We start from the raw sequence: 26,030 nt of genomic DNA, 5'->3' as shown, positions 1-26,030 counted from the left end.
ATCCACGGGTACACCTCCAATTGACTCAAATGATGTCAATTAGCCTATCAGAAGCTTCTAAAGCCTAAAGACATCCTTTCTGGAATTATCCAAGCTGTTTAAAGGCACAGTCAACTTAGTGTATGTAAACTTCTGACCCACTGGAATTGTGATACAGTGATTTATAAGTGAAATAATCTGTCTGTAAACAATTGCTGGAAAAATGACTTGTGTCATGCACAAAGTAGATGTCCTCACCGACTTGCCGAAACTATAGTTTGTTAACAAGAAATTTGTGGAGTGGTTTTAAAATGAGTTTAAATGACTCCAACCAGTGTATGTAAACTGTACCATATCGGAGCCCATGTATCTACATATGTGTAACATATACGCAGGAAGCAGGTGCAGAAGGTGAGTTTAATAATCATGAAGATAATGCAAAACAGGAGAAGCGTACTGAATGTAACCAATACTGCGTGATTACTGAGGCTACTGAGGACTATATGAAAGGAAAGTAATCAGGGTGGTGATGAAGTCCAGGTGTGCGTAATGATGGGGAGCAGGTGTGCGCAATGTGGGTTGCCTGGACCGGTGGTTAGTAGCTCCGGTTATGTCGACCGCTGGAGGGAGGGAGCAGGAGTAGGCGTGACAATACGTACCGAATCTTCATGAAATGGAAAGATGCACATCCCTACCTGCCAGTGGCAGTTGGTGCCGTTTTAGATGAGGGGGGACAAAAAAATATATATTCATGAGCATGGCCTTATTTCTATTACAGCATGTTGAATGACTGTCATTCATATTCCATTCACCCAGTTCAATGTAACAGCGACAGGTTTAGGCTACTACATGATACTCAAATTTTCCCTTTACCCATCATGAGGTTGCTACTACCTAGTCTATGAATGAAAGTTTACAACATAGGCACACAGTGACACATGGACAGACAGTAACAAATTCAATACCGCCTTGTACACTCTTGCCTGCATCTAGCTGATCTAGGTTGAAATCATTAGTCCAACAGTTGCAAACGAGAGTTTCTATTGGACAAATTCAGGTATGTCTATCCCCGTTTCGTTCCGTTTGCGTCAGTTTAAGAAACGTTTTTCAACAGAATTGGTGGAATGTCCTTTTTCTATTGTGTTATTGACTGTATGTCTGTTTAACCCATGTGTAACTCTGTGTTGAGGCTGTTGAGGCTACTGTAGACCTTCATTGCAAAACAGTGTGTTTTATATTGAGTATAGTTTTATCTAAAACTGATAACTTTTTAAATGTTTTACAATTGTAATATTTATGGTCCTCCTCTTCTTCCTCTGAGGAGCCTCCACTGCTACCTACTGAGTCTCAATCAGAATCAATGGAATTGGAATGCTTATTTGGGTGAGGAAATACTGATTCTTCTCTTCTCTCTCAGGGGTGTTGAAATGTCCGGGGCCGCAGTGCCCGGTCTGTGCCTCACCCAAACACATGAAGGGTCATGGCCTTTTGCAGCAGAAAGACCTATCCTGCACCTCGCCTGTCATCTCCACCAATCCCAGAGCCTCATCTCAGGAGGATGGCGAAGTTCAACCAATAGAAACCTTTAGAGAGGCTTTAGGCAACGCCTCCCTGGGGATGTCTGACCAACAGGGGAATGCCGTTGATCTGAAGTGTAACATCACACACTCCTCACAGACTCCTGACATTACCCCACCACACCTCTCCTCCTCCTCCATCCCCCTCTCCATCTCCCTCTCCCTGGACTGTGGGGTGGATGGGCACGGCTATGAGAGGCTGTGGAGGCTGCTGGCCTACTACAGTGAGATGCCTGTCAGGCTTCAAAGAGAAATAATGTTGAGTAAAGCCCCAAGACTTGCCTACAGGTATGAAAATACAGAAGCACACAAGACACATTCCTGTGTTATTTTCCTCTTTACCTGTACAATTTTGTTGTAACCCCAACACATAGATCAAATCTGTCCTTTCTTGTCCTTCAGGTACAGACAGACATCAGAGAAGGAGGGCTACTACCATACAGGGGTCAGGGCCAGTATTCAAGCCCAGCCTGCCTGGTTACTGCAGCCCCATGTCAGTCTAGAGCTCAACAGAGCTCAGTCCAGCGCCCACAGGGTTAAACTGACCCTGTCCACCCTGGTGTTTGCCCCCCCAGACCCCCCATCCCCACAATCCTGGGTTCTCATCCAGACCAACCACACCCACACAGCTTTTACTGCAGCTGCAGACAGACAGATCCACCTGCCCTGTCCTGTCCTCAGCTCTATTGGAGACCTAAGTTCTGGAGACCACAGGCTCCAGTGGGTTTTCCCAGATGGTTCAACAGTCTCCTCTCCCTACCGCAGCTCAGATGGTAGGGTCAGGGTGTCTGGCCAGGGGTTGGTCCTGCAGAGAGTGGATCACTCTGATGCTGGACTGTACTATTGCGTTGCCCGGGCTGGGGGAGATGTTGATGTTCTCCCCCTCCGTCTGGCGGTGGTAGAATCATCCAACCCTCCCCCAGGGGAGGAGCTGGGCCCTGCTGTGACTGGATTGGTTGGAGACCCTGTCAGTCTGCCGTGCGAGGCCTCTGGTACACCGAGGGTTGAGGTGAACTGGGTTCTTCCTGGCGGGAGAGTGGTAGGGAGTAGGAACGAGGGGAGGAGAAAGGACGAGGCAGGGGTGAAGGTCTTGGCCAATGGTTCCCTGTCTCTCCCCAACCCTGCGCTGGGAGATGCAGGCCTGTACCGGTGTGTAGCGGTGAACCAGTACGGTGCTGACTCTCTCTCCACCAGACTGATGCTCACCCCGCGTCCTGACACCTCATCACATATGAGATATCTCATGAGGCCACAATCTGCGGCGGGGGTGTCCAACAGGGTACGAGCCCCTCTAGGGGGTGAGGAGATTGAAGCGGGGGGGTCAGGAGATGATGAGGGGGAGAACATTCTGTCCACTAGGGCAGGTTACAACAGGACACGGCGTCCCCCCATCAGATCCCACATGGTGAGGGTGGAGGGAAGCAGACCACCCCAAAAGGGCAAGAAGCCCTTGAGGAGAGGCTTCCCTGTGGAGCAGAGGAGGAACAGGCTGGCGGGCCGGCGGAGCTTTAACCTGGCCAAGCACAAAATAGACCCTCAGAAATGGGCCGACCTGCTGACTAAGATACGTGAAAGGACTGCCCCTAAAATCACAGACTCCCTGTATGTACCACCCCCAACAAGAGCACAGACAACCACCTCAGCCCCAACTGAAGCACAGACAACCACCTCAACCCCAACTAGAGCACAGTCAACCAGAATACAGACCGATAGCAGACATACAGAAAGCAATCACACAACCAGAAGAAAGCCAGGCAGCACACAGCCAAGTAGCACACAGCCAGACAGAATACAGACAGAGAGAATACAGACAACTAAAACACAGACAACCAGAATACATACAGACACCACAATACCAAACAGCACACCAGAAGTAAGCGTGGGAAGAAACTCTGATCAACGACTTGTATTGGACTCAGAGGCTGATACCTCAAAGAGTTCTTCCACAGATGTCCCCAGTCTACAGGAAGAGTGGTTAAACACCATCCATACATCACTAATCCCAGATCTGCTAACAAAGGATAGAGTGGCCCCAGAGAAACCAAACACTTCAGATCTGAGCAATAACTTCCCCCAGAACCCTAAGTCAAACACAGACACAGACACAGAGACAGGGACAGAAACAGAGACAGAGGGTTCTCCTAAAAGCACAAAGCCAACCTCCAATGTCAATTACACTAGCACAGAGGAAAGGAGACAGAGTGTTATCCCTGTAAGGACTACAGGTGAGGGGGAGAGGACTGGAACAACAAACTCTGGAAGGGTAATGTTCTCCAACTCTGTTCCGTCGCGGCCCAGAATCCCCTGGAATGCCAGCAATAGGCCTGGCCAGAGGAGACGCATCAACAGACTCAGAGGACGACCCATGCCCCGCCAAAGAGTCCCAGGTCCAACCTCCTCTCGCCAGAATACCCTAAATCCCACTACCACCAGAGCAGCACTTACAAAGCCCAGGAAACTGCCAGTACCTGCTACAACCATAACTAGAAGCACTACTACTACTACTACTACTACTCCATCCTTAACTAGGATCACTGCTCCTCCATCAAGCACATCTGTCTCCCCCCCTGCCTCCCTTCCTGCCTCACCCCCTTCACCCCAGACATACACAGACAGGGTGACTCACTTAACAAACACTGCTGCTCCGCTCCCTAAAAGGTCCCAAACGACTATCACACACACACGCACACACAGTAGCACACACACAGGCAAACATACACCCACAGTCACTCACAGTCACACAGAAAAACAGAGTTATGCTATAACAGAGGGTCAGGTCGGGGCCACTCCAAAAGAGCAGGATCCATCTGTCTTCAACCAACACAACCCAGAGGATATCAAAGCAACTACCCCTCGTTCTGGAACCACACCAGGTGGAACAACACCTACTGGTACTGAGAAAGAACCCAGTGAGATAGAATCCAGTGAGATAGAACCACTCTACCCAGAAACTAAGGAAGAACTCAGTGAGATAGGACCACCGGCCACTGAAAAAAAAACCAGTGAGATAGAACCACCAGCAACTGATGAAGAAGAACCCAGTGAGATAGAACCACCAGCAACTGATGAAGAAGAACCCAGTGACAAAAAAACACCAGCAACTGATGAAGAAGAACCCAGTGAGATAGAACCACCAGCAACTGGTGAAGAAGAACCCAGTGAGATAGAACCACCAGCAACTGATGAAGAAGAACCCAGTGAGATAGAACCACCAGCAACTGATGAAGAACCCAGTGAGATAGAACAACCAGCAACTGATGAAGAACCCAGTGAGATAGAACCACCAGCAACTGATGAAGAACCCAGTGAGATAGAACCACTAGCAACTGATGAAGAACCCAGTGAGATAGAACCACCAGCAACTGATGAAGAACCCAGTGAGATAGAACCACTTTACACAATCACTGAAGAAGAACCCAATAAGATAGAACCAGTCTATCTAGCACCTGATGAACCAGAGGAGAGACAGCCAGAGTTAGAAATAGACAGCTCTTTTTCATCTACAAAACAACTACTGCCCCCAACTACAGCTAATACAGCAGCTATCACTGCTTCAGCCATCACCTCCTCTACAGTCATCACCTTTATTAGAAGAACTACCACTATAACTATTCCTACAACTACTACCACTATTCCTACAACTACTACCACTATTCCTACAACTACTACCACTATACCTACAACTACTACCACTATACCTACAACTACTACCACTATACCTACAACTACTACCACTATACATACAACTACTACCACTATACCTACAACTACTACCACTATTCCTACAACTACTACCACTATTCCTACAACTACTACCACTATACCTACAACTACTACCACTATACATACAACTACTACCACTATACCTACAACTACTACCACTATTCCTACAACTACTACCACTATTCCTACAACTACTACCACTATACCTACAACTACTACCACTATACATACAACTACTACCACTATTCCTACAACTACTACCACTATTCCTACAACTATTACTACTATACCTACAACTACTACTGCTATACCTACAACTTTTGTTTCTACAAATACCACTACTATTCCTACAAATACCACTACTATTCCTACAACTACTACCACTATTCCTACAACTACTACTACTATTCCCACTACTACTACCATTCTTACTAATACAATAGTCTGGAGGAACCCAGGAGTAAACTCCATCCCAGACTCACATGGTAGTCGCTACCGCCCCCCATCTTACCCCACCTACTCACAACACTCCAGCAGCCAGCACCCCTATGTCATCATTAGGCCTGACCCAGTAAGAACTCCACTTCAAACTCCACCCCCTATAAAACACGCACCCTCTCTACCACACCCTATCAAGCCCAAACTTCTTCTCCCAGACATTTTAGAGACCCCTTCCTCTGCAGTCTCAACCACCAGAGCTCCCTCCAGCTCCCCAAAGACCTCCACACCCACCACAGACAGTCAGGCTGGACTCAACCCTGAGTCCACCCGTCCTCATTCCCCTCCCGCGTCTCCAGTCCATAGTGTGACTGCCCAACGCCCCCCTCAGACCTCCGTCTTGCGTGTCCGGCCCCGTATCGCTCCCCCTCACATGCGCTCCATGTCTGTCCCAGCTGAGATTGATGCCCTCCTGCCCTGCGAGGCCATTGGACAGCCTCCTCCAACAATCACCTGGACCAAGGTCTCCACAGGTACGCTACACACACTACTCTCAGTTATACACACAATACATGCTACTGTCACTCACATATACACAAAATGTACTTTGTCATACCCACACGTTACTCAATACATTCACTATTGCCACTCTTACACACAATACGCCACTCAATATTTATTTCTGTCTGTCCCAGGAGCTGTGATGTCACTGGACTACAAGGCAGAGCGTTTCCAGGTCCTACCCAACGGAACCTTTCTCATCCGGAGCGTGCAGGTCCAGGACCGGGGGACATATATCTGCAGCGCACAGAACTCTGTGGGCCTGGACCGTGCATTGGTGACCCTGGATGTCTGGTCCCGCCCACCCCGCATTCAGCTACCCAACCACAGAGATGCAACGGTGCCCCAGGGGGGTGAGGTGAGGTTAGAGTGTCAGGCTCAGGGGGTGCCGGTTCCTCTGCTGTCTTGGGTACTACCTGACCGCACCGTCCTAACCCCTGACCCTAACCCCAACCCTGCCCTTGGCACTCACCCCCGGGTGTCTATATTCCCTAATGGTACTCTGCGTATCTTGGTGGCCGGCCCAGCAGACAGAGGACTGTATCGCTGTGTAGCCTCCAACCCAGCAGGGGCTGGCAGTCTGTCAGTCCGACTCCATGTGTCCTCTCTTCCTCCAGTCATCCAGGAGCCCAGAGAGGAGAGGGTAACCCGGCCCGCTGGTTTGCCTCTCTACGCCCAATGCTCTGCCCGGGGAGCTCCCGCTCCCTCCATCCGCTGGAGGACCCCTGACGGCACCTTTCTGCTCCCCTCTCAATTCCTCAACGGGAACCTGTTTGTCCTCCCCAATGCCACCTTGCTGATACGCAAGCTAGCCACTAAGGACTCTGGGAGCTACGAGTGCCTGGCGACTAATGCGGTGGGCGGGGATAAGAGGACGGTGAGGGTGGAGGTGACTGGAGATGGAGGAGGAGGAGAAGTTGTCTCCATGGATAAAATTACCTTCTCTTCCATTAACAGTAAATTTGATCTTCCCCCCTCTTCCCCCGTCCTTAACCCTCCCCTCCCACCCTCCTCCCCCCTCAGTAAGGCTAGGATCCTCTCCACCTCTCCATCCAGTTCTATAGTCATATATGGTGAATCTCTGCTCCTTTACTGTTCAGCAACTGGCAACCCAGAGCCTAGAGTGGTCTGGAGGGTACCTGGCAAGAAACTAGTGGATGCCCGCTACAGGTGCGTGTTTGTCCTTATTGATTACCAATCTTTTTAATCGAGTCCAGGACCGCCCCACTTATAGAGAACGCACAAGGTGCAATTTCTAAATGTGGTTGTGCATCAGCAGTTTTTCTCCTGTTATGTCAGTCACTATAAGTCATTCAATTAGCCCATGTCAGCTAAATATTTGTAGATTGGTAAATTAGTCTAGCCTGATATCTAAACTTGTAGTTTACATAGTTGAATTACCAACCGTGGCCCCCACTGATTTCTTTAGTCACTCTCACCCAGATATAATATAAAAAACTGCAAACATTTATGTCCGCCCTATGGCAAAATGGGTAGAATTGCAGGAAATTAGCTGTAAAACAGAAACATTTTCTCTACACCTCATGGAAAAATGTGTATAATTGCATGAAATTAGTTATACAATTGCTAAATCTTCTCTCCACCTCATGGCAAAATGTGTAAAATTGCAGCAAACTTGCTTTAAAACTGCAATATTAGGAACACCTTCCTAATATTGCGTTGCACACCCTTTTGCCCTCAGAACAGCCTCAATTCCAATGCTTCCCACAGTTGTGTCAAGTTGGCTGGATGTCCTTTGGGTGGTGGACCATTTGGGAAACTGTTGAGCGTGAAAAAAACAGCAGCGTTGCAGTACTTGACACACTCAAACCGGTGCACATGGCACCTACTACCAAACCCTGTTCAAAGGCACTTAAATCTGTTCTTGCCTATTCACACTCTGAATGGCAAACATACACAATGCATGTCTCAATTGTCTCAAGGCTTAAAAATCCTTCTTTAACCTGTCTCCTCCCCTTCATCTACACTAACTGAAGTGGATTTAACAAGTGACATCAATAAGGGATCATAGTTTTCACCTGGATTCACCTGGTCAGTCTATAACCAAGTTTCCATCGACAGTTTTTATGCAAGTAAAGTCATATAAAAACAAAATCATGATAGCTGTGATGGAAAGGAAGTTTCGGTGTAATTGAATAAATGCAGACAGATAATTTGTTCGTTCGACATGGTGGGATCTTTTTGTGTCTGTAAAATTAATTGTGCAGGAAATGGCGGTAGAATAATCATCATATTGAGGTAAATTTGGAGTCATGCAATGATATGGTGTGAGGTCCTCCCACTACGACTCCGTAAACCATACAGTTTATTAGGCTACAGATAAAATAAGTTATGATGAACTTCACAGGGGGGTCAAAGTGCACGGTGATCTTGACGCTCCTTTCCAATAAATATCGAGGTTCTTATTCTGGTGACAAGATGATCGATCCTTGACTGCCATTTGACAATTAAAAATATTCTTGCTCTTATCCATAATAATCTCATCATGTAGACTAGCCAACCCACACAGCCTACCCACACTGTATCTGCAAACTGTTGGCTGGAGCGCATGTGATGAGACCAGAGTTGACACATTTGCTATTTAAGGCAACAGTTTTTGTGACAAAGAGTTGAAAATGCGATGGAAACACATTGAACTTTAGATTTGTTTTATTTTTTATTTGATACATGAAAACTTAAGCGAAAAAGTACATTTTGTGTGAACTATGTCGTCACCCGCTGATTTCTATCCGCAACAAGTCCATTTGGTGGAAACATGCCACTGGTGGGAAAATGTACATATTTTCTTAATGCAGATTCTAGAATAATCGCATGAAAATCTGTTGCCGGGACAGAAGGAAACCTAGCTACTGTCATGGAAAGAGCAGTTGTTCCTAATGTTTTGTACACTCAGTGTCTGTGTCTGGTGCTTATCTAACCTTATCCTCTCTGTGTTGTATTTCCAGTTTTGACAAGAGGATGAAGGTGCACAGTAATGGAACGCTGTATATCCAGTCCGTGACGGAGAAAGACGGGGGGGACTATTTATGTGTCGCACGAAATAAGATGGCTGATGACTTCCGCCTCCTCCAGGTCACCGTGGCCACAAAGCCTGCTAAGATTGAGCCAAAGCAGCCATCCAATCTGAAGGTGGTATCGTACGGAGCAGCTCTAAAGGTAGACTGTCTGGCGACCGGCCAGCCCAACCCTGCAGTAAGATGGAGCCTCCCGGATGGAACCTCAGTGAAAAGTCTCCTGTTGCAGGTGGAAGAGAGAGGGAGGCGCAGCCGGCGACTGGTGGTTTTTGACAATGGAACACTGTTCCTCCCCTCGGTGGGGATGGGGGAGGAGGGGGAGTATGTCTGCCACGCTGAGAACCATGGGGGGAGGGACACTATGAGTGTGATGGTCAAAGTCCTCACCTCACCTCCCTCCTTCCCCAGTACCAAATATGAGGTCGTCAAGGTGCAACAAGGGGGCGCAGTGGCTCTGAACTGTGGGGCTAAAGGAGAGCCTGTCCCTACGATCACATGGCTCTCTCCAATGAATCGTGTCCTCCCAGTGGAAGGATCAGGTCCGGTTGCGGTGCAGCAAGACGGGTCCTTGGTGATCCAGGGGGCTAGAGGGGCTGACGGAGGAAACTACACTTGCCGAGCCAGCAATGCTGCTGGGGAGAGGAGCAAGGTGATAGGGGTGGAGGTGATGGTGACACCACCCAGCTTCACTCTCAATGGGGCTGGGGGTGGGATCAATGGGGCAGACAGACAGATAGCTGTTGTTAGTGGTAGTGGACTGAGTGCTGTGATCTCCATCAGTCAGTCTGCAGGGAGGGATCATAGGGTCAGTGCAGGTAATTGTGTCAGTAATAATGGAGACAGTAAAGTAGGGGACCAAAGGGTCTCAGCAGTTAGAGGCCAGACAGTTCTTCTGCCATGTCCATCCCAGGGCTTCCCTCTCCCCCGCCTGGCCTGGTTGCTGCCCGGTAACGGGATTCTCCCGGTGCCCTACTATGGCAGCAGACTCACCGTCCACCGCAATGGAACCCTGGAGCTGAGGGGGGTGAGGGCAAGCGACTCCGGCATGCTGGTGTGTGTCAATCGTGGTGAGAGGGGTGAGAATCGGAGAATGGTACACCTGGAAGTCTCAGACACAAAGGACACACCTCACTCCAGAGGCCCAGTGACCACCGAGAAACCTTGCCCAGTAGGCCCAGTTAGCACAGAACAACCTCGTCCAGTAGTCCCAGTCAGCAGAGAGAAACTTCGCTCAGGAGGCCCAGACAGAGAGGAGACACCTCGCCCCAGAGGCCCAGTGACCACAGAGATATCTCGCCAGGAGACACCTCGCCCTACAGGCCCAGTCACCAATGAGAAACCTCACTTAGGAGGCCCAGTCAGCACAGAGAACCCTCTGCCAGGTGTCCCAGTCCAAGGGGACACACCTCACCCAAGAGGCCCAGTGCCAGAGGCAGGGAGGAGTGTTGTCCTGGAAAGGAAGCGTGTGGTCACCAGCATATCAGGCTCTCTGGTCAGCATCATCAACGGAGAAAATCTACAGCTACCCTGCCCCCAGACAGACAGCCCCAGTCAGGGCTCCAGCCAGACAGAGTCTCTGACCTGGAAGTTGCCCAGCGGGGTGGTCGTGTCTCGGGGACAGGCGGCAGGGACGGGTCGGTACTCAGTCCTGGATGACGGGACTCTGACGGTGCAGCAGGTGTCTGTGTTTGACAGGGGGACCTACTCCTGCCGATCCACCAATCAGGACACATCGTCTATCTTGACAGTTCCAGTGATTGTCATCGCCTACCCCCCTCGCATCACCAACGGACCCCCTCCCCTCACCTACACCCGTCCTGGTGTTGCCGTTCAGCTAACCTGCTACGTCATAGCAACCCCAAGAGCGACCATCACCTGGGAGATGCCGGACCAATCCCAGCTCAGGGTCACAGGTCAGGCCCGTCTCTATGGCAACCGGTACCTGAGTCCCCAGGGTTCCCTGGTGATCCAGAACCCGACCAGCAGAGACACAGGGTTCTACCGTTGTTCTGCACGGAATGTCATCGGAACTGACACCAAGGCCACTTATCTACATGTGATCTAACAGAACACACACACACATCATTTTTGCCCAAAGAAACTGCAAAGTTTAGTGCAGAAAATACTGTTCAACTAAAGACTGAGGTGTTGATTAAAGATTGTAAATAGAGATAAAAACAAACACATGCGTCTTACAGCCAGAGTGTGTTAAAGATGTACAAGAAATCAGCAGCTGAGAAGCAGCAGCATCCATCATCAATAAATAAGTGTCAACACAAACTATACCAGGCTTTAAGGACATCAGCTGTCAAAACACACGTCATGCAATACAACACATTCAGCTCTGTATCACAACCTGTATGTTTATGTGAACCTTTACCTCCATAATATCTCAAAGCTGCCCTATTTATCTTGTTGTATTGTTGTGTACTGTTGAGCAGAGCAAATGTTTGATAGTGGTCACAGAACTGCTCCAGTGATAGTTCTGTGGAGCCTCAGGAGTCTGCAGTGCTCTGTGTCTGCAGCGCTCTGTGTCTGCAGCGCTCTGTGTCTGCAGCGCTCTGTGTCTGCAGCGCTCTGTGTCTGCAGCTCTCTGTGGCTGCAGCTCTCTGTGGCTGCAGCTCTCTGTGGCTGCAGCACTCTGTGGCTGCAGCTCTCTGTGTCTGTAGCTCTCTGTGGCTGCAGCTCTCTGTGGCTGCAGCTCTCCAACCCTGCAACCTCGACCACTCTTCCAGTCATAGGCTTTACATACGTCCCAGATCATGTTAAATAAACACAACAGTTACCAAGTCTTTGAAGATGGTATTTGTAGTAATTACATATGTTTCATATAGAGTAGCATAGATTTGTGTGTGGCTCCAGTGTTACATCAAGTATGTGTAATATCCATGTGAAAGCTGATATCATTCATGTTTTTATAAACACTCCTTTGATGTTTTCATTTTGTTTAAATTATTTGTCTGTAAAGACTGTGATGTAAAGTTGTTATGTTGTGCCTCTTGTCATAAAGAGAGAGATGTACTGTATATCTAATCTCTCAATAGCCTTTTTAAATTATGCTTTATTTTCAACTGCTTTATTTGATAAATAAAATAGAAGAGGAATTCAGTCTGCTCATCAAAACGTGGTTGTGTGGGTGTGTGTTTGTGTGTGTGTGTGTCCTGGGGGGACAGAAACTGGGTTTGCTTGGGAACATCAGGCTTTGTATCCCATGACTCTCAGCAGAAAAACCAGGAAATGGGTCTTAAGGACAGATAAGTCGTGCTTATGACATCATCACACTAACACTTCCCGGGGAGTCCATTTTCCAAAACAGTTGCTTCCTCCATTACTCTTTTATTAGACATTTATAAACTCCATTACTCTTTTATTAGACAGGTATCAACTCCATTACTCTCTTATTAGACATGCATAAACTCCATTACTCTCTTATTAGACATTTATAAACTCCATGACTCTCTTATTAGACATTTATAAACTCCATTACTCTCTTATTAGACATTTATAAACTCCATTACTCTCTTATTAGACATGCATAAACTCCATGACTCTCTTATTAGACATGAATAAACTCTATGACTCTCTTATTAGACATGCATAAACTCCATTACTCTCTTATTAGACATGAATAAACTCCATTACTCTCTTATTAGACATGCATAAACTACATGACTCTCTTATTAGACATGCATAAACTCCATGACTCTCTTATTAGACATGAATAAACTCCATTACTCTCTTATTAGACATGAATAAACTCCATGACTCTCTTATTAGACATGAATAAACTCCATTACTCTCTTATTAGACATGAATAAACTCCATGACTCTCTTATTAGACATGCATAAACTCCATGACTCTCTTATTAGACATGAATAAACTCCATGACTCTCTTATTAGACATGAATAAACTCCATTACTCTCTTATTAGACATGTATTAATTCCATTACACTAGTATTATAGAGACATTTTCTCTATTACAAACAGTCTAAAATCTTTATCAAAAATCGCGATCTGTATTCCTCTCACAGGACATTGCAGCTGCATTATAATAATAGGAGCAATGTTGTCTCACTTATCTACATATCTGATGGGAAGGGTCTGTAGACATGACTAATGTAGATGTAAGCAAATCAATTCAGGTGGATGAAAGTTTTTCATCTGTTTTGATCATTTCAGTCAGCAAGTGGTTTCAGACAGTCGGTCCACTAGACATGACTCAGTCACCATGGGAACCCAGACGATGACTGAAACGATCCAAACATACCAAAGTCTATTGAATCCCATATAGCACTGATACCAAAACAGAGGAGTAAGAGAGTTGGAGGTGGGGGAGCGGGGGGGCTTCGGGGAAACGCTGAGTCATGAAGTGCAGTGCCCAGTGAGACCTGGTCCTGCTTATCCTTGTGTCTGATTGAGGTGGATGATTCCGTACCCTCCCTGACCCCCATGTCTCCCAGTGCTGGACTGTGTGGAGTGTGGTGCGTACGTCCATGTGAGCGTATGTCTGTGCATGCGCATTGTTCTGGTATGGGGAGAGCAGCACACTGGATTCTCACTGAATGGGCCAGACAACACCATCTCCACCATCTAAACTTCTAACACTTAGTTTAGGAAGAGATGGGTTAGTGAGGAGGAAAGGGGTTAGTTTAGGAGGAGATAGGTTAGCTTAGGAGAAGATTGGTTAGTTTAGGAGGAGATGGGTTAGTTATGAGAAGATGGTTTAGTTTAGGAGAAGATGGGTTAGTTAGGAGAATATGGGTTCATTTTGAAAGAGATGGGATAGTTAGTAGGATATGGGTTAGTTTAGGAGGAGATTGATTAGTTTAGGAGATGGATTAGTTAGGAGGAGATGGGTTAGTTTAAGAGGAGATGGGTGAGTTAGGGGATTCGTTTTCAGTCTAGTTGAAGAGGGTTAAGTATGTGACTGGGCTGTAGGATGAGGACGTAAATGGATGAGGTCCATTTGTGACTCAGCGAGTGGCTAAAGTGAGATCTGGGTCAGTCTAGGCTGGGATGCCCCACCCACACACACACACACACACAGGGATAGTTTAGTATGTGGGTCAGGCAGGGGTGGGGCGTTACAGTTGGACAGGCAGATAGAACTGATTCAGTCAGGGTTCTGGGAGTTATTACTGTATTATTACTGTGTGTGTGTGTGTGTGTGTGTGTGTGTGTGTGTGTGTGTGTGTGTGCGTGCGTGCGTGCGTGCGTGCGTGCGTGCGTGCGTGCGTGCGTGCGTGCGTGCGTGCGTGCCGTGCCGTGCCGTGCCTGCGTGTGCTGTGCGTGCCTGCCTGCCTGCCTGCCTGCGTGTGTGGGTGTGTGTGTGCCGTGCGTGCGTGCCTGCCTGCTTGCGTGTGTGTGTGTGCGCGTGTCATGGCTCTGCTAGTTATTACTGTATCACTGTTGTCCCCTCTGCTCCATAGAAACATCTGGAGACAACTGGAGAAACTTCCCCCCTGGACAGAGGGCCGAAGTTACTAGATACAGCCTGCAGCTTTTACACTATAATACTGGATTACAGATGGAATACTGCACGTCTCTGACATTACCCCTGGACAACTTAAAACATCTATTGATCTAAATGTGCATTTGATAATCATGTATGACATTTACGACAATATAGATCTCTTAAAAAATGGGGTGAGTAACCAACACATTTGATCTACTGCATAAAATATAGACCATATCACCCCCATAATATACATTATGATTTCCCTGTGAACAGCAGACAGTAACCCATGGTCACATCTCCACTCTCAGAGACAGTAACCCATGGTCACATCTCCACTCTCAGTGACAGTAACCCATGGTCACATCTCCACTCTCAGAGACAGTAACCCATAGCCACATCTCCACTCTCAGAGACAGTAACCCATGGTCACATCTCCACTCTCAGAGACAGTAACCCATAGCCACATCTCCACTCTCAGAGACAGTAACCCATGGTCACATCTCCACTCTCAGAGACAGTAACCCATGGTCACATCTCCACTCTCAGAGACAGTAACCCATAGCCACATCTCCACTCTCAGAGACAGTAACCCATAGCCACATCTCCACTCTCAGAGACAGTAACCCATAGCCACATCTCCACTCTCAGAGACAGTAACCTCTCCCTTCTTAGAGAGATTATATTTGGGCCTGGGGCAGAGCCTTGGTAGGCTTGGGTTCCCTGTGGAATCTGCTCAGGGGCCATGTTTATGTTACCTATCAATTCAATTAATCAACCGTTTCTGAAGCAGATCCCACGTGAAGACATCCAACCACAGGAATAATATTAAGACAGGGGACCACAACCTTATAGCAACTCCTGATTAATAAGTAGCTACTGTATAATCTTCTTGGAGAGGAGCGGAGAAAGTACAGTCAGGAGAGGAGAGAGTACAGTCAGGCGAGTAGACCGTACAGTCAGGAGAGGAGAGGAGACAGTACAGTCAGGAGAGGAGACAGTTAAGTCCAAAGTTACAGTAATTCTAGTTCTCCCATTATCACTCCCAAACAGGTGTGTGCCAACCCTAAATCACTCATAGAGAAACATGGAGAGTTGTAGAGACAGATACAAAGAAAGACAGAAAGGAAGACCAAAAAAGAGAACGGCCCAAAGGAAGAGAGAGGAAGAGGTAAGGACAGGAAAAGAACCTCCTTCTTTTCCTGTCCTTACCTCTTCCTCTCTCTTCCTTTGGGCCTTTCTCTTTTTTGGTCTTCCTTTCTGTCTTTCTTTGTATCTGTCTCTACAACGCAGAGGACCATCTGCCTCTGCGTTTCATAACAGAAAGACCTTACCACCACTCCCTTTCTCTTTATCCCTCTCTCTCGCTTTCTCTCCATCCCGCTCTCTCTCTCCCCCCTCTCTGCTCTTTTTTGGCCCAGGCTAGTCTCGAGTAGATGTCATCAACCGGTCTGTCTTTCATCTGACATGCCTGCCTCCTCATCCTCTCCTCTTTCCTCTGATCATCCTACTTCTTCTCTTCATCTCAGACCCTCCCCTGTCCTCACTGTCACTCCATCACACCTCTCCACCGCTCTCTCCCATTATCAACCTCCTCCAGTCTCATCCACCCACCTAGAATCAATGAGATTTTATGTTGTGTGACAGCCTCTCAGACTGCTGGTAAAGGCTTCAACTAGTAGACAGAGCAGTCCTACCAACCCTCTCTGTTCAGTTGGTTCATCTTCACATAGATATGGCATGTGCTTGGTGATTTACAGTTAGAAGAAGACTTCTCACAACAATGTTACCTCATACTAAGTGGTGTCACACCCCACGGCCGGGGGAAAGGCTGAGAGACAGAGGAGAATCAGTAGATTGTTATCATCTCTGGAGGATCAGGAAAGCTGTCCTTCTGCGTGTCTCAAACGACAGCTCTCAGATCAGATGAGGCCGACATTGTTTTAAAAATACTAACCAGCTGTTGCAATATAGCTCTACATCAGATAAAGGCAGGACTGACCTGCTGGAGACAGGACAGGTTCAGTATGTCAGAGTGGACTACAGTATGTCTGTCAGAGAGATAAATGGTAGGGCCAGCAGTCCCAGGGTTACTGTTACTGATAAGTGACCACGCTCTCTTCCCCTCTCCCCATCTAGTGTCCCCCCCTGAAAATGTTATGATCGTATCGCACTGATTCCCAGAAACACAACCCACGACCCAGAACCTCTCTCTAAACCTTTCCATCTTTTGCTGTCTTTATGTTTCTCCCTCTCTGTCCTTCCCTCTCAAAGCTGTGATCATTCATGATAGAAACAGGGTTGAACACACACATACACATACATTCACAAACACATAAACAGACAGCGACAGGCCTGGGGCAGTAGGAAGAAGTGGCCCATAGGGAACCCCTACAGGAAACTGTTTCCATTTACTATTTCCAGGATGTTTCCTATTGGACACAGTTCCTGATGACATCATGGTTGCTGACAGGGCTTTGATGTCTGAGGGTTATGGAGAGAAGAGGAGGAGGGAATCGCTGCATAGGGAAATCACTGGCTGATTAGCAATAGCATATGTGGGGACCAGGAAGGGGGGGGGACAGAACTGTAATTCTGTAATTTACCTTCTGAAACATCAGTCTTGTGTAAAACCAGCACTTAGCATTAAGTGGATTGAAATGTGCTTTGACCATAGTGGTTGTACAATGTGCTAAAGCTATAAACTAAGAAAAGGAAGAACTAGAGATATGGCTGAGGCTGTTTTGACACGGTAATTTGCTTTTTGTATTTCCTGTGGCTGACGGCGTTTTATTCTCACACCCATAGCGCACCTCTTTCCCCTGTAGAGCACTGGCCAATTGAACACAATTATTGACCCAGCGTGTTTAGGAATGCAGAAACTGTATAGCTGCATTATAGCTGTGTTACTTTGGTAGACTGTGTGTGTGTGTGTGTGTGTGTGTGTGTGTGTGTGTGTGTGTGTGTGTGTGTGTGTGTGTGTGTGTGTGTGTGTGTGCATGCGTTAAAGCCAGACCAGTGTAGTTATCTGTCCTTCATCAGGCCCCACCTCTGTCAATACTTCCTGTGTTTTTAATAAGCCCAGTAAGCTGTGTGGGGTGAGAGCATGGTAGTTAATCAACGTGCATGTGTGTGTTTGTGTTTGTGTGTGCTTGTGTGTCACTGTGTGCCTGTGGAATATGGGACGTGCAGCAGATGGGGTACTGCTTTGACGGGTCACACACACACACACACACACACACACACACACACACACACACACACACACACACTGGAGCGAGCTCTCTCTTAAAGCCATGTTGCCAGTCACAGGCTGGGTCCCCTGTAAAGAGCATGATAATGCTGAACAGATGGGCCGCCTATCTCCCAATCACAACACATCATCACATCACTACACATCATATCACAATATTTAACCACACATATTTTCACAACTGCATGCAAAGTCAAATCCCTGAAACCAACATACACACAAATACATACAGAGGGACTGAGAGGGACTGAGAGGGACTGAGAGGGACTGAGAAGGACTGAGAGGGATTGAGAGGGACTGAGAGGGACTGAAAAGAGGAAGATGTTAGAGAACGAGAGAGAATCAGAGGGAGGAAGGTATTGATTGGAGGGGAGAGAGAGGTAGAGAGGGGAGAAAGGGATGTCTCTGAAAGCACTGAATGATAGTAGAAACCCAGCGAAGCCACAGGGATCATCGTGAGTTAGAACAGAAACTAAAGAAGAGAAACACACACTGGGGTGAACCAGGGGTACAGAATGAAAGCTCTCCAGCTGAGTGTTTCAGTGGTCTAACCCTGGAGCATTCTCACACAGGAATCATTTAGCCTGGACCAACACAGAAAGCTGTGCCAACTCCACCATCCTTACAACCATAAATTGTCCGAAGATGTCCAATTTATTAGACAGTACTGGCAAACTACAGGGCAATATATTCAGAAGCATTTAGCGCAATGCACTGCACCTATCCGGTGTGTGACAATAAAACGTACACAATTTTATGGAATTTGGTGGAACTGTATTCTATTGGAATAGTTCCACCAAACTAAACTAGGGGGTTGGCTACACGCTGGGTACAGAGACACAGTCTTTCTTTCTTATCCCCCCTCTCTCTCTCCCCTTCAGGAGGACATGGTGTCAGCATTTCCACTGAGGTCAGGCCTTACAGTCGATTCTCAGAGTATAGACATGTCATCGTCCCTCTGGTTAAGGGGACTGGGAGCAGGATACAGTATATGGAGAGGCATAAGACAAATCATACAGTAAGGCTCTGGCCAAAAGTCCTGTACAGCACTGTATAGGGAATAGGAAGCCGTAGCCAGTGGACAATGGACTGAGTGTAGTCATTTATACTGAGTCCCTCTGAAGTGCCAGAGTCCAGTTAGACACTACATGACTGAATGACTCCACCCATGCACTGACTAAAAGCCATCTGTGTGGATTTGGCTGACTGTTTGGTTACTGACCATTTGGCAGAACATTTCTGAGTCCACAGCAGATTTTTGACTGAACTCTCTCACTCCTGATGCCAGGGCAGACTGGGGAGGCAGGTGGAGGATGGGGGAGGGAGGGGAGATTAAGGGATGTTGGAAGATAGGGGACAGGGTTGGGAAAAACAGAGGGTTGAGTGGAGTTTGGGTGAGTTGTCAGTATATCAGTTCAGGGCCAGAGATCCATATGGAAGCAGCCCTGTGTGAAATTACAACCATGAAACACTTTAGCTTAAACTTGCTCCATTATCCCAAACAACACTGGAACACTGCCCAAAAGCAAGGAAGACAAATTATTCCATATAGTGTGTGTGTGTGTGTGTGTGTGTGTGTGTGTGTGTGTTTAGGTTTGCAGGTGGAATGGAAGCCATTGCTGTGGGTCTATCAGGCCTAAGTGGGTTCCATCCATCCCTCTTTAGAACAAATGGCAGTTGGCATGATGGAGTTGTTTTGAAAGAGACAAACTGTCTGCAATAAAAAGCCTGTTTCCCTTGATCCTGTATCTGGTTTGGTCAAAGCCATGTCTTAAAGCCAATCAAATGTTAATGTGATAGCCTTCAGTTGCTCTGCTATTGTTCAGTCACTCCTCTCATTCTATATTGATTACTTTACAAAACTCTGGTCTCTGACTCAAGCCAGTTACGGAGACCTTTAGAAGCCACCGTACCACTGAACTCTGCTGCCAAACATTTGTTTCTCACTGGAACGAACCCTATGCCTCATGCGCTGGATGTATGGAAGTGATTTAACTCCTGTGGCTCTCCTGCCACAGCCGTTCTCTTTCTATAGAGCAGCCAGAGTTGGGAAACACACCAGTAAAGATGCTTTATGGTTTCAAGCCATTAAAGTGCCAGTGACCTAAAAGACAGCAGATAGAACCAGTGGTTACAGTCGAGGTGGGCCGGTGCTGACAGAGAGGTTTCTTCCAGTCCAGGTCAGACTAGGCGAGGCTAGAGTAATATGGACATGAAGCACTGAGTCACGCCACTGGCCGGTGATCAGTTCTGCCAGGCTTGGCCCAATGACCACAGGGCTGATTCATGAACACAATGACTGAGGATGACAACTGACCAGGGAGCAACAATAGGCAGGGCACAGCCTGGCTGGCCAGAGACACAGACCCTAAAAATACTCTACAAGAGCCCTAGACTTTACAGGAGGCCTACACACTTCACTCTAACCATGTCTTCTAGTATAACTTCACACTGACTGTGGTCTGTCTATTTAGATAAGAGCAGTCGTGGCCTGTGATTAAGGTAGAGCCATTCATGTCAGTGTGATTTAGAACACTCAAAGAATCCCAGAATAATCATTTAATACAGAACAGACAATATCTTGAAGGAATAACAGAAGCGAGATGAGATTTGAATCTTATCAGAATAAAAATATCATTAGTCTCCTGTCCTCACAGTAGGATAAAACACTTGAGGTCAGTCACCACAATATCAGATGCTCTGTCCTGCCATCACTTTCATAAAATACACACACCACTGACCAGTTGGAAGTCAGTGAGTCCACACATTACCACAGATGAAACATTATCCTACTGATTACTGTACAGCATGCGCATTGTACTGACGTCTATGGCGCTGTATGTCTCTGATACACGTGGCTGCAGTGCCACCTGGTGGTACTAAGATCCACCTACACCTCCAGAGCACAGCTCTCAAACCTCTCACGGGCCATAACCTTGGCCAACTCAGTAACCGTGGCCTGTAATAGCAAAGTTACTGTGACTCAGTGGATTGTTAGACACTCCAGACTACTGGGACCTAATCCTGCACAGTTTCAGGTAAACATAGATGCAGTTGAACTAGATCAAAAAAGAAGACCATACATGTACTGCAGCAGAAAGGAATGTTTATTCCAGGTAGCTGGCTCCACCATGTGGTGAAGAGCAGTAACTGACAGGAGCATACTGTACAGTCACAAACTTCAAAGAAAAAGAACAAACAGGTTTTTCACAGACTGCTTAGGTTATAAAAATAATAATCTATCAAAATCAATATTGCAAATTACAAGATTGGTCAGGATATAAAAACATAAATTATCTTTGAGCAAATTATTACCATCTTTCATATAGCTATGTACAACTGTCTAGACATTGAAAACTTAGTCTGAAAAATATTATAACAATTCAAAAAGCAGTTGATCCATTAAAAGTTCTTCATATTTTTATGTTCCTCATCTTTCTCTTCACATTTCTCTGCCAGAGGTGTGTGTGTTAGGCCAGAGGTGTGTGTGTTAGGCCAGAGGTGTGTGGGTTAGGCCAGAGGTGTGTGTGTTAGGCCAGATGTGTGTGTGTTAGGCCAGAGTAGACGTAGTGTTCTCTTTACAGCCACAGAAGGGGAATGTTCCACAGCATGGCTGCAGCCATGGACGCCACAGAATCTTTTCCCACGACAGCTGGTTGAGAACAGGCTCGGAGTGGGGAGAGTGTGTGTCTGGTTGTGTGTGTGAGTGTGTGAGGGTGGCCCGGTGCTGCTCCACAGCCCTGGCAGTTTGCTGTAGAATTTCCTGGTAGCGTGGCTCAGTGTCTGGGGTCAGGGGGCTGGACTCCGAGGGGTCAGTGTGAAGGTCAAAGACGATGGGGGGACTGTGGTGTGTCACATGACTTCCATGACACAAACAAATCTTGGTGTCATAGCAACCGCCAGCGCCCGGTGGGGAGAAGTTAGGGGTAAAGAAGTGGACCTTATAGACTGACTCACCTGGGGAGACACACATGTAATGAGACAGATGATGGTGTGTGTTGTAGTGTATAGTGGTGTGTGTGTGTGTGTGTGTGTGTGTGTGTGTGTGTGTGTACTCACTCCCAGGTGGGTGCCAGCGTACTGCGTTGAGGTAAGCACCACAATAGTGGAACATGAACTCATGCTGCGACCGCTCGGTCCTTCCTTCTAGCACAGGCATCAGATCATAGCCATCTAACAACCTGGAATATACAGACATGAGGATAGGCAGACACACACAACAAGTACACACACACACAAAGCACACACACACACACACACACACACACACGTACCTGTCGCTGTGTGTTGCATTGGCCAGGTGTGTGAGTGTGGGGTAGAGGTCCATGAGACTGGTGGGTGTGTCAAACACTCTGCCTGCTGACAGCCTTCCAGGCCACCGGAATATACCTGGCACCCTGATACCACCCTCCCATCCACCCATCGCCTTCCCACCTGTATGAGAGGAGGAGACAATCAACGTTTTTCACATCTGTTTCATTTTTTCTGATTGCTCAAATGGCTCTATTTGATTGGTTGTTACCTTTGTAGATTCCGTTCCAGCCTCCTTTCTGTCCTCGTTCATCTGCGTCTTCAATATAGCCACCGTGGTCAGAGGTGAAATACATCATAGTGTTGTTGGCCAGACCCAACCTGTCCACTGTCTCAGTCATACGACCTGACAGAAGATCAATCATTAATACATATCAGAAACATAACTCATTCTAATCCAACAGAGTGTTGTTGGCCAGACTCAACATGTGCACTGCTTCAGTCATACAACCTGAGAGCATATAAATCATAGTAAGATCATTAATACACATCGTAAACATAATAAAACATTCTAATATATCAATGTGTTATTGGTCAGAGCTTTCACACACAAACCGCTCACCTATCATATAGTCCACCTCCTCTACGTTGTCTCCATAGAGACCATGGCGACTCTTCCCAGCAAAGCCAGGAGAGGAGAACAGAGGAGTGTGTACGTGGGCCAGAGACAGGAACAGGAGGAACGGTCTGTCAGCATTCCTATCCAACACACACAAACAAGATTTGAACTCTCACCTAGGTATAACCAATGTGGGGAAAATCTAAAAGAATGTAATGTTTGATTGAGTGACTGATTGAGTGTTCTGACCTCTCTATGAAGCCTTGGGCCTCTCCCAGTAGTCTTTGTGATAACGTGTCTAGGTCCATGGGCTGCTCCACCACTTCCTGGTTCCTCATGATGATGCAGTTCCAGGTCATCAGGAGTTCAAAGGGCACGAACCACACACTGAACGCCAGCAGGCTCAGACAAGTCACCGCCACGATGACGGACACACTCACCTCAAGCAGACCACACACACGCACACACACCTACAGACAGGGAGAGAGGTGTTAGACACACCCACAAAACGTTCATAAAACCATGTGAATCATTATCATCAAGGCCAGTGAACTGTTTGAGGCACTCAGATAGAGATAGAATATGTAGAACAGACATGATACTCTGTCATGTGGAATAAGGAGTCATTGGAACCCTACCAGGCTGAGCAGGGCCAGGGCCCCCAGCAGTGTTAGCTGCCACAGTGTGTTCTGCAGGTCAGCTAGTACATCTTTCCCCTCCCCTGGTCTACAGTCATTGAACAGGGTGAAAGGCAGGCCATAGAAGTAGCTGAAGCCGTGTGTGTTGGGGTGGTGGCAGTGGTCCCCTCGAAGCTCACAGTTCACACCCAGGTGCCATTTACCTATAGGTACACATCAGTGTGTTAGTGTTTGTGTGGGTTAGTGTGTGTGTGTGTGTGTGTGTGTGTCTTTCTCTTACCCACTAGTCCGGTGGTGTATCCCTGCTCCTGTAGTCTCTTAGCGAAGGTGGTCTCAGTGGGGGGTAGACCCCCAGAACCTCCCAGAAACAACAACACCTGCACACGCCCTGTACTGCCCAGACCTACACACACACACACACACACACACACACACACACATTCCATTAATTCCAATAACTCCTCTAATGCTTCCAAAATTGTCTTTGTACATGTGGGTGTGCGTGTTACATGTATACTTGTGTGTACTACCTGAGCGCAGTGCGTAGCGTCCTGTGTGGAAGGCAGCTCTACTGGGTGTACAGAGAGGAGCAGCAGCTATATGCTGAGTCAACTTCACTCCCTCTGCTGCTAAACGGTCGATATTAGGAGTCCTGAGAGCGAGAGCGAGAGATAGCGAGAGAGAAGAGAGAGAGAGAGAGAGAGAGAGAGAGAGAGAGAGAGAGAGAGGAAGCAAGTGTTATAAACTCAAACTGTAGTTGTTTTTTGGGAAGGCTGCAGATTGCCTCTGTTACCTGATGGTGTCATTGCCGTAACAACCAATGTCCCCAATGCCAAGGTCGTCCACCATCATCAGGACGAAGTTGGGCTTCCTGTCCCCCTCTGACGCTGTGACATCACTTCCTGTGGCCAGGAGCAGCAACAGGGCAAGTAAGCAGAGCCTGGGGGTCAGGGTTAAAGGTCAGGAGGAAGCAGTTTTACAGAATGTTCACCGATATGTATTATGTATATTGTAGAACAGACGTGATCATCTGTTAGTCAGCTAAATTAAGTGTGTTTCTATCTCTAATGGTTCTAAACATTTCACCTCGTGGAACAACAGGGGGACAGCCTGATGGAGAGATATAGATCATACCTTAGAGACTAATGGTGCTCTAACTTTCCTACTGTATCACAACCGGCAGTGATTGGGTGTCCCATAGGGCAGCGCACAATTGGCCCAGCGTCGTCCCATAGGGGAGCGCACAATTGGCCCAGCGTCGTCCCATAGGGCAGCGCACAATTGGCCCAGCGTCGTCCGAGTTTGCCCGGTATAGGACGTCGTTGTAAATATGAAAGTGTTCTTAACTGACTTGCCTCGTTAACTAAAGGTTAAAAAAATGATCACCCATCTGTCTGGGGTGTGTGTGAAGTCACACTAACTTAACTCAGTGATCTATAGCATGAGGTATGTTCAGGAGGGTGAAACGTTATAGAACGTTAGTTTTGTCAAGAACATATAAGATTGTCCTCTTATTTTCCTCTGATCTACACTGGTGGCCGATCGACTGACTGATACCTCCACGCAGATAAAGGCACAAAGTAGACTATGGCCTGCATAGCCTAATATAGTCTGAACAATTAGTTATTTCAGCAAAACGTACACTTTTTTGCGTAAGGAAACAGTCACGCATTAACTTCAGTGTTGTGTAACAGCGCGAGGACTTCCTTTATACTTTATGGGTGAACGTCTTAGTTTATGCCAGTCCAGAAGGTCAAACCATTCAGTAAAATAACCTGATAGAAACACCGGTTGAACGTTCGAAACAAAACCAAGCCATACGGTTGATCGACTTGCATCTACACACTTATAGATCGCTAAAGGTTATAATCAATGCAACACATAAATTATGCTTTTCGAAATGATGCGCTCAATCCATACCGTCTGCCACATCACCATCTCTTACCTCATTCTGAAACACAATAACGCGATTGATTCAAATTGCAAAGATGTAACACCACTATGCTACTGTCCCCCATTTACCGTAGTTACAGGAGTATGTGCTATATCGTTTTACCGGTGTCTTGGTATTAAATGCGCGGATGTGAGTCTGAGGGGGGCAGCTGCTCAGTTGCTTGCAGAACTACAGAATCTAAAGCCTTGTTCACACTGGCAGTTTGAAGTGACACAAATCCCATTTTTTTGTATATCCTTTTCGAATCTATTATTTTTCTTGCAGCCTGAACATGGAATTAGATATTTCAAGCCAAAATCTGATTCCTGGCCATGCCAAGTGTTTTTTAGACTGATATCTGACATATCTTGCTAGCTAAATTGCTTGTTAATTAGTGAATGTGGTAGACAAATAAACAGCTACTGTACCTAGATAGTACTTGACTGCTGTGGTTAGCTAAAAAGGACTAGTTTTGAAAGTTGGATCATCTTATCCGTTGAGGCTTTAAAACTGTTCTTAAACTACGCTCTTACAAAGGGAATGCAAATAGGGACTTCCCTGTGGCT

General features: G+C 47.0%; 2 protein-coding genes across 2 annotated transcripts in view; one reads left to right on the top strand and one right to left on the bottom strand.

The window, feature by feature from the left end:
* The window catches only part of LOC106582197 (immunoglobulin superfamily member 10), a 29,656-nt gene extending 17,226 nt beyond the window's left edge, over positions 1-12,430 (top strand). The window contains exons 6-10 of the mRNA XM_045704899.1: positions 1,397-1,844; positions 1,959-5,265; positions 5,635-6,250; positions 6,413-7,448; positions 9,245-12,430. Of these exons, the coding sequence (XP_045560855.1) occupies positions 1,397-1,844; positions 1,959-5,265; positions 5,635-6,250; positions 6,413-7,448; positions 9,245-11,378 (7,541 nt within the window). The 3' untranslated portion in view covers positions 11,379-12,430. The remainder of the gene's footprint in view (positions 1-1,396; positions 1,845-1,958; positions 5,266-5,634; positions 6,251-6,412; positions 7,449-9,244) is intronic.
* Positions 12,431-21,112: 8,682 nt separating this feature from the next.
* arsh (arylsulfatase H) lies at positions 21,113-25,569 on the bottom strand. Its single transcript, XM_014165092.2, has 11 exons — positions 25,477-25,569; positions 24,325-24,471; positions 24,062-24,183; positions 23,812-23,934; positions 23,532-23,734; positions 23,143-23,363; positions 22,897-23,033; positions 22,546-22,680; positions 22,298-22,457; positions 22,083-22,204; positions 21,113-21,980 (listed from the first exon to the last, which is right to left on the bottom strand). The coding sequence occupies exons 1-11, from the start codon at positions 25,479-25,481 to the stop codon at positions 21,574-21,576; spliced, it is 1,782 nt and encodes a 593-aa protein (XP_014020567.2). The 5' UTR covers positions 25,482-25,569; the 3' UTR covers positions 21,113-21,573.
* Positions 25,570-26,030: the final 461 nt, after the last annotated feature.

The sequence above is a fragment of the Salmo salar genome, chromosome ssa21 (genome assembly GCF_905237065.1).
Source record: "Salmo salar chromosome ssa21, Ssal_v3.1, whole genome shotgun sequence".
In the NCBI taxonomy this organism is placed as follows: Eukaryota; Metazoa; Chordata; class Actinopteri; order Salmoniformes; family Salmonidae; genus Salmo; species Salmo salar.
This window is presented reverse-complemented; position numbering and strand designations above follow the sequence as displayed.